At 48.3% G+C, this 8,399-nt stretch overlaps 1 protein-coding gene across 1 annotated transcript in view; it reads right to left on the minus strand.

Annotated features, from left to right (window-relative positions):
* Positions 1-8,399, minus strand: part of CACNA1B (calcium voltage-gated channel subunit alpha1 B) — a 158,999-nt gene that overhangs the window by 58,865 nt on the left and 91,735 nt on the right. The window contains exon 26 of the mRNA XM_029960600.1: positions 6,195-6,322. Coding sequence (XP_029816460.1) covers positions 6,195-6,322 — 128 coding nt within the window. The remainder of the gene's footprint in view (positions 1-6,194; positions 6,323-8,399) is intronic.

An 8,399-nucleotide genomic window follows, 5' to 3' on the forward strand; every position in this document is an offset into this window, starting at 1 on the left:
TGTGTTTGCTCAGGGACAGATTGGGACGGCCAAGCCCAGGGTGTGACTCTGCCAACCCTGAGCCAGCCGGGATTTCTGCTCCAGCCTGAGCTCAGCTTTGGCAAAGCCAGAGCCCAGCACTCAATTTTCAGGAGGGGGACCTATTTTTCTCCCTTACATTCAGTGGGGCCCCTCTCTCATCGAGCCAACCTCTCTCATCAAAATCCCTGCTGGCTCCTTCCACCCTCCTTCATCCTCTGCTCTCCATCACTGCAGGAAACTCCCTGTGCTTCTCCTGGGCTCATTTCTTGGCCAGACAACTGGTTGTCTCCACCACCAAGGGCAGCTGTCCTGTTCCCAGTCCCAGGAGCTGGGAATGGCAGAGATTTGGGAAAAGGCCCTTAGACCACCTCATTACTGAGGTCATCTACCTTCAGCACACGGTGGTGGTGGAATAGAACCCTGCCCTGAAAACCAAGGGGTGCAGAAGCAGCAAGGAATTCTCCTCCTTCACCTTTTTCTAAGTGTTAAAATTGGGAACATGACTCTGACAATCTCATTTGGTTTTCCCAGCGAGCTGCCTGCTTATTATAATGCGCAAATCTGTGCTGCCTGTCAGCTGAGGGGACCCAAGGATACTGCAGCATGTTATTAATTAAAGTTTAACCCCTGGAAAAGCAGGACTATCATCTCCTCTATCTCAGGAGGGCAACCATGACCTAAGCACCCCTATAAATCTCCTTTTCCAAGCAGGACAGCTACAGAGGCAGAACCTGCAGACCAGCCCAGTGTCCTGACATGGGTCTCAATTCCTGTATGAGGAGGAGGGGGTGGAAGAGAGAGAACCTACCCAGCCAAAAACATCTATTCCTGTCCTTGGTAACTGATGCAGTTAAAATACCACCCAGCTTTTATAGCCCAGAGCTCATTTAAAGGCTGCTGAGAGACACAAATTGTAATTGGAGCCAATGTCTTCCCCCTGGCTCCTCTCCTGCTCCTGGGCTGGGGCTGGGGGGTATCCTGCCTCCTCTGCAAAGCTTGGGAGCTCTTAATCCCCAGGCAGGTGTGGAAAACACCTGGGCTAAGTGGAAGAGAAAATCCCTGCTGGCTGCTTCCACCCTCCTTCATCCTCTGGTCTCCATCACTGCAGGAAATCCCCTGTGCTTCTCCTCCTGGGCTGATTTCTTGGCCAGACCTGTCCTTAATTCCCCCTCCTCAGCTCCCAGGCGTTGTACAGCTTCCCTGTGCCAGGAACAGGATGTTTCCCTGGGTGTCCATCAGAGTTTGGGGACATAATTTAGCCCCCAAGACAACCTGTGAGGAGCTCATCCCTCACCTCTCCCCAGCCCAGGTAACCACCCTGCTGTGCTGCCCAGGCAACCACTGTCCAGATCCAATGTCTTTTGGGCTCAGGAGAGGGAAGGTTGGTCACTCAGCTGGAGTGACAATGCTACAAAACCCAGATAAAGTGGAATTGCCACTCCTTGGGGTGCCATTTCTCTCCGGGGTGTGAATATATATATATATATTTATATATATATAAAGTGCTGGGATGCTTTTCCCCAACACTTCCCCCCAGAGCCTTCAGGATGGGAGCTGGAGGGTTCACTGTCTCATAAAGCTGCCTGTCTCCAGCCAGCTGGGGTGTGGGAGTAGACAGGGAAGAGATGCATTGAGGACAAAGGAGGCAGTCAATCATTCCTTTTTTCAGGCAAGGGGTTAGTTATGGGACAGTTTCTTCTCTCTACTGCATTTGCACTCAGAGGGGGGGATAAAAGGAAACAAAACCAGGACTAAAGATGCCTCAGGGAGTCTCTGAAGTTCCAAACCTTGTATGCCACCCTATGAGGGCACTTCTTTCCTAAGCCCAGGGGTGGAGCAATTACACGTAACAAATTGTACATATCCTTATAATGAATCCGGCAACTGGAAGGGAAACGTCACAGGTTAGGACAGCAAAAACCAGGAGCAATCAGCTTTTCCCCGGGAAAACAGGAGGAGCTGGAAGGGCAGAACTTGCTGTAAAGGAAGGTTAGTCCAGCAAAAATTGGGCTTGTGAGGAAGGAGCAACTTTAACCCAGAGAGAGAGAGAGAACTTCCAGCTGCTCATCAAACTTTATATCCTTGGATTTTCTTCTGTGCAGGGCTTTCCAACCACTTGGTGCCCTTTGTCACTAATGTTTTGGTTCCCTTTGTCACTAATGTTTTGGTTCCCTTTGTCACTAATGTTTTGGTTCCCTTTGTCACTAATGTTTTGGTTCCCTTTATTTAAAGTTTTAGTCCCCTGTGCCTGAGCATCTCCCTCCAGCCTCTCCTCGCCACCCCCCAGCCAACCCAGAGCCTGCAGCACCCAAAGAATCTCCCTAATGGGTTATTCCTGGGATTCAGAAGAGCTTGGGAAGCTTTCCCTTCCACTGTTCCCTCCCACACAACCCCAGCAGGGCTGTTCTCTGGTTCAGGGGCACTGAACAACTCGCTGCAAGCCCAGAAATTCTCCTCTCAAAGGTCGACTTGGCTGTTGGCACTGGGAAAATCCCAATATTGTTCCCAGCAGGTGGAATCAGACACCTCCCAGTAGCTTTCTGGTCACTCTCATTAACTCCCAACAATATTTCCAGCTAATTTAACAACAGGATTCCATTTCTTCACCTTTTGCAAGTAACCAAACCACAGGCAAAAAGAGCTGAGCCTCCCAATTACCTCTGAAGGAAAACTGAGATGATTTGGCTTGGCTGTGTTTATTTTGGTACTTCATATAAAGAAGGCTGGAATATTTTGGAATATCTCCTTCAATATTACAGCTTTTCTGGATGGGGAAAAATTAAGGTCTATTCAAAGCCTTCCCAAGCCACTCAAAACTATTAATTCAGGAACAGAGCAAATGGAACTGTGCAAGTCTTGGCTGGAGGCCTAAATGTGGTTATAAAAAGTATATTGGCTTAACCGAGGCAAGAAGTTGAGTTGACTTTACCTCCAATTTTGGAACGATTTTGTGAAGTCAGGGTGTAGAAATGAGGTCTGCCCCGCTCCCTGAGCTCTCTGAGAGCTCCTGCAAGGCTTGAGAACCAGCAGCTGTTTTGCATTGGAAAGCACAAAATGAGGACAGTCAGGAATTCTTTCCCAGGTCCGTGGAATCATGGAATGGTTTGGGGTGGAAGGGACCTTAAAGCCCATCTCATTCCACCCCCCCAACCTGCCACTAGCCCAGGTTGCTCCAGCCTGGCCTTGGACACTTCCAGGGCTGGGGCAGCCACAGCCTCTTGTTTAAATCTGATTTTGTTTATTTTCCTCAGCATCCTTTTATCCCAGGAAGCCAAGAGAAAACTCCTTTGGCAGACCCTGCACCTCCTCCTCCCCACTGAAGGTGCTTCCAGCAGCATCTCCCTCTTTGGGACAACTCCTGGGAATGGCATGGCCAGACCAGTATTCCCAGTATCTCTAAGGGGTGGGCACTGGGAAAGTATAAGAGAGATAAAGTGCTCACTTTATATACACTGAACAAATTAAAGCTCTTACAAATCCAATTTTCTTTTGTTTTGTCCAGTTCATCCTTAAATCTAGTGTTTTCACTCCTTTCCTGATTAACTCCCAGCCCCCCCAAACCACCTTGGGTTCCCTTATTTCTCTCTCTCTCTGTTTTTCTTTGAGCCCAAGGCTTTTACCACCTCTAAATCCAACAGTTTCCCCATACTTACCCCTCCAGACTGTGACACATCTGGAAAAACGGCTGCTAAATGCCTTTTTAAATTCCTTTTGAATGCTTTTCCCCAGAAAAGTTTACAGGAAGTTGGATTTTGTAACAAAACCAAAGGTGATACGAGAAATAGAGCTGTAAATACGCATTAAGTCTATGTTTAAAATATTATCTATATAACAAAAATATAACAACACTTGTGCTTTTTAACCATGCAGCATCTTTCGTGGAAGGATCTTAATCTGAGGGAAGTGGACAAATACTGTAATTCCCTTTTTTTGGGGGGACAATCAAAGAGGAAACATTGAGAGAGGTGATCAGTGAGTGACCAATTCAGCCCAAATCACAGAATCATCAACCCAGAGAATTATATAAGTTGGAAAAAAACCCCTCTGAGATCAGAAAGATTGGGAAGATCTTAGATCAGAATGATGAAAAGATTAATTCTGGCCTTAAACTGCGAAGGGCTTTTAAATTGTGGGAATTTTAGTCCCACTTCTGAAAATGTCAGTGATTTCAGTGGAACTGTTCACACTCTGCCAGCATCAATAACGTCCCAGCAGAGCATTAAAGGGAGCAAGGTTAGAGAAAAGCAGAAAATTGGATGTTAATAAATGACATATTCTGCATTAACAGCTCGGCAAGTGAAAAGGTTTGGCCCCGGAGTGACTCACAAAATGTGAAGTCTCTGCTCGGAGTTAACAGAGCGAGAAATCTCTCTGTAAACTTCATATTTGTGCCTCTGATGGGTGGAAAGTTCCTGAACGCAGAAACATTAAAAAAACCCCCACATTGATCCTCATTTTTTTCCCCTTGCAGGTGTGTTACTCCTCCCACAGCCCTTCAGCAGAGCCAAGGCTATTTTTTAAGGAGCAAACAGGCACTCCCAAGTTTTCAGTCTCATTAAGAGACAGGATTGGATTTTAAAAAGGAGGAAAAAAACCCCCTATTTAGTGCCTGCCAAATACCCACAAAGGATTGTCTGTGTTCCAGAGCACGTGCTGCTGAAAACCTGCTTGGAGATGACAAGCTGTGAGTAAATGTGGAGGATATTCAGGCTGGGAGTAGGGATGGCTTTGAGGTGGTTAAAATCACCCACAGCTCAGAGAAAAGCAGGCATTTTGGGGTAGGTTTACATTTAAAGTTGCCCTAAATCATTTAAACTGAGGTTTTGAAGCAGTTTAATTGCATGCTAGCAGGGAGTTTGAGCTGCTGATTATACAAACACTTTTCTGCATCTGTCTCAGCTGAAGGGGGAAAAAAAAAAGAAGAGGGGAAAGATTGGAGGAGCTGAAAGAATTCAAAACACAGAGGAGATTCATTGCAAAGTAGCTCACGGGGAGGCAAATGGAGAAAAATTAGTAGAGGTTTAAATTTAAAAAAAAAAAAGTCTCCAAACAGGCAAATTCTCCGGGTGCAGAATATCAAGGAAATTCCTGTGACCTGTGACAGAACATCTAGAAATGAGAATACCACAGTCCCCAGGGCTGATGGGCAGCAGCTCCTTGTGGGCAGTGCAGAAAAGCAATATATTAACCCAGTCTCGCTCTAGAAGTGGTCACAGGTCAGGGCCATTCCCTCAAGTTTAAAAAATTCCTTAAAACCCTTTCTCTGGGATCCATCTCCCAAACCTGTGCCATGGGTGTGAAAATTTCCCTTTGAGTAAGGGAAGCAAAGAGAGAAAACCCCCAAACTAAACCCTCCCCTGTGTGCAGGAACCATCCCCTCCTTGAACACACCCAAACATCAGGAACATTTCCTCAGAGGCTCGTTGGGAACCCAAAATGCTTCCAACCTTTGGCTCCTTTCCTTCTGATTATTTCACATCTCGCGTTTCAACTGCGAGTCTAAAAGCTGAAATATCATTTAGAAGATCAAAGTTGCCTCATAAAGCTCGATGTCATTAGAAGGGGGCTTCCAAGAGCAAAAACGTTGGGATTAATGAGAAAGGGCTGCTTTAAAAAAATCCCATGTTTTCAGCAGGAACACCCTGCTGGGGAGTGGGTGGGCAGAGGCAGGTGATGGAGTTGGAGCCTGCAGGACTTGACTCAGATGTGACACATCCTCTGCCGTGGCCTGAGGGACCTGCACAGGGTTTGGGAAACCATTAAGGTGGTTCTCAGCTAGAGAACCCCTGCAAAATGAGGGGTGACAGGGCAGAGCCTCCCCCACCACCTCGAAGCACAGAGATCTGCGTGGTTTTATCTCCAAACTGGGGTGCAGAAACCAAAGGCAACGAATGAACAGCTTTTCTACTTGGTAATTTGGATTTCCCCTGGTAATTTTTGGCTGTGTGGGGAGGGGGGTGGGTTTTGCTCTCGTGCTTGGTTGGGTTGTGTCTGTTTGAAGGAAACTCCCTTTTAACGACATCAGGTTTGTTCATCTCCGCTGCAGCTGGAGCTTTTACCACCAGTGTCACCTCGGAGTTGTTTTCCTTAAAAGAGGCTCTGTGAGTGTCCAGGTACAATATTTACCCCCCAGTGTGTCTGTCTGTCCCCCAGCAGGGTCAGTGGGTACGTACCAGGCAGCGGGGTCGTACTCGGCCCACACCCGGACAAACTCATCCAAGTGGTGAGGGCCCAGGATGGAGGAGTCCCTGGTCAGGTATTCAAAGTTGTCCATGATGACAGCCACAAACAGGTTCAACATCTGCAGAGAGGGAGCAGGAATGCAGTCAGGGAAGGGAGAAGGGAAGGGGGAAGGAAAGAGAAGAAAAAGGAAAGGGAAAGGGGAAAGAGAAAAGAGAAAAGAGAAAAGGGAGAAGGGAGAAGGGAGAAAAGAAAAGAGAAGGAGAGAAGGGAAGGAGAAGGAAAAGGGAGAAGGGAAGAAGAAGGGAAGGGGGAAGGAAAGAAGAAGGGAGAAGGGAAGAAGAAGGGAAAAAGAAGGGAAGGGGGAAGGGAAGGGGAAGGGAAGAAGAAGGGAAAAAGAAGGGAAGGGGGAAGGGAAGGGGAAGGGAAGAAGAAGGGAAGAAGAAGGGAAAGGGGAAGGGAAGGGGAAGGGAAGAAGAAGGGAAGAAGAAGGGAAAGGGGAAGAGAAGGGGAAGGGAAAGGGGAAGGGAAGGGAAGGGAAGAAGAAGGGAAAGGGGAAGGGAAGAAAATGAAAAGGGGAAAGGGAAGAAAATGGAAAGGGGAAAGGGAAGAAAATGGAAAGGGGAAAGGGAAGAAAATGGAAAGGGGAAAGGGAAGAAAATGGAAAGGGGAAAGGGAAGAAAATGGAAGGGGAAGGGAAGAAAATGAAAAGGGGAAAGGGAAGAAAATGGAAAGGGGAAAGGGAAGAAAATGGAAAGGGGAAAGGGAAGAAAATGGAAAGGGGAAAGGGAAGAAAATGGAAAGGGGAAGAGAAAAGGAAAGGGAAAAGGGGGTTAGGGGAAAAAGGAGAAAAAAAGGAAAGGGAAAAGGGAAGAAAAAGGAAAGAAGAAAAAGGAAAGGGTAGAAAAAATGAAAGGGGAAAGGGGAGAAAAAAGGAAAGGGGAGAAAAAAGGAAAGGGGAGAAAAAAGGAAAAGGAAAAGCTGGAAGGGGAGCAGGCATGATTCCCTTAACTGGATGTGTACTTCCTTCAAGAAGCAGCCTGACCCCAGAGAATAAACTCTCCAAACAGAGCCCTGGGTCCTTGGGGTGCTGCTGCTGCTGCTCCTCCCCTGCACACACTGCAGGGCCCTTTGCCAAGGACTTTGGCTGCGGGTGCTTTCCAGGTCCCAGTCCTGGTGCTGCCCTCCAGTGTGACCCACCCCAGAGCCCTGAGGGCTCAGCCCCTCTCCCTGCCCCTCTCCCTGCCCCTCCCTCACCCCACCCCAGCCCAGAGCAGCACAGGGGCTGCAGCAGCTGCTTCTCCAACCAGACATAGGAACTCTTCCAGCACTTCCACATCAGGACCAGAACGGCCAGAAGAAAACCCATTCTTCAGCCTAAATGTGCTATTTTAGACTCGTAACAACTCAAACCTTCCAAGATCCCCAGAAAGCTGAGGAGCAGGACACACAGAGCACTCCTGTCCCTGATGGCCACTAACCCAGAGCCTGGCAAACACCTCTGGCACAGAAAGGTTGTGCTTTTATAAAAGCCAAGGGAAGAATCACGAGGATTTTTAACGGGAAAAGATCAAGCTGCAGCCAGCAGAGTGGGAAAGCAGGAGGGAAGAGATGCTCCTGGGCCAGATAAAAAGACCTGATGGGCACAAGGCTCCTTTCTGCCTCTCTCCTGGCTTCTGCAGGGAGGCTGAGCTGCTGCTGTCAGTGCCGTGCTGGGCAGGGAGGGCTGTGGCCAAGCAGCCTGTCAGCACAATTAAACTCAATGTGGGGCACAATTAAACTGAATATGGATGTCATTAAAAGAAAATCAGGCAGTGGAATTTGGGCTCTGTGCAGTTTAAAAGAATTCATATCCCTGTGTGATCTGGAGGGAGGAGGGATCTTGGCCCTTGCTGGGATGCACCAGTACAGACGAGCTCAGGCTGTAATGAATCACCACATCAGCACCACAGCTGATCAGACACTCCCCAGAGCTTTAGTCCATGTATTTTCAGAGTCACAGAATGTGCTGAGCTGGAAGGGACCCTCAAGGATCATCCAGTCCAACCCTCAGCCCTGCACAGACCCATCCCCAAGGTCACCCCCTGTGCCCCAGAGGATCAGCCAAACCCTCCTGGAGCTCTGGCAGCCTTGGGGCTGTGCCCACTGCCCTGGGGAGCCTGGGCAGTGCCCAACCACCCTCTGGGGGAAGAAACTTT

The sequence above is a fragment of the Manacus vitellinus genome, unplaced genomic scaffold, assembly GCF_001715985.3.
Source record: "Manacus vitellinus isolate BGI_N305 unplaced genomic scaffold, ASM171598v3 scaffold_27_pilon, whole genome shotgun sequence".
In the NCBI taxonomy this organism is placed as follows: domain Eukaryota; kingdom Metazoa; phylum Chordata; class Aves; order Passeriformes; family Pipridae; genus Manacus; species Manacus vitellinus.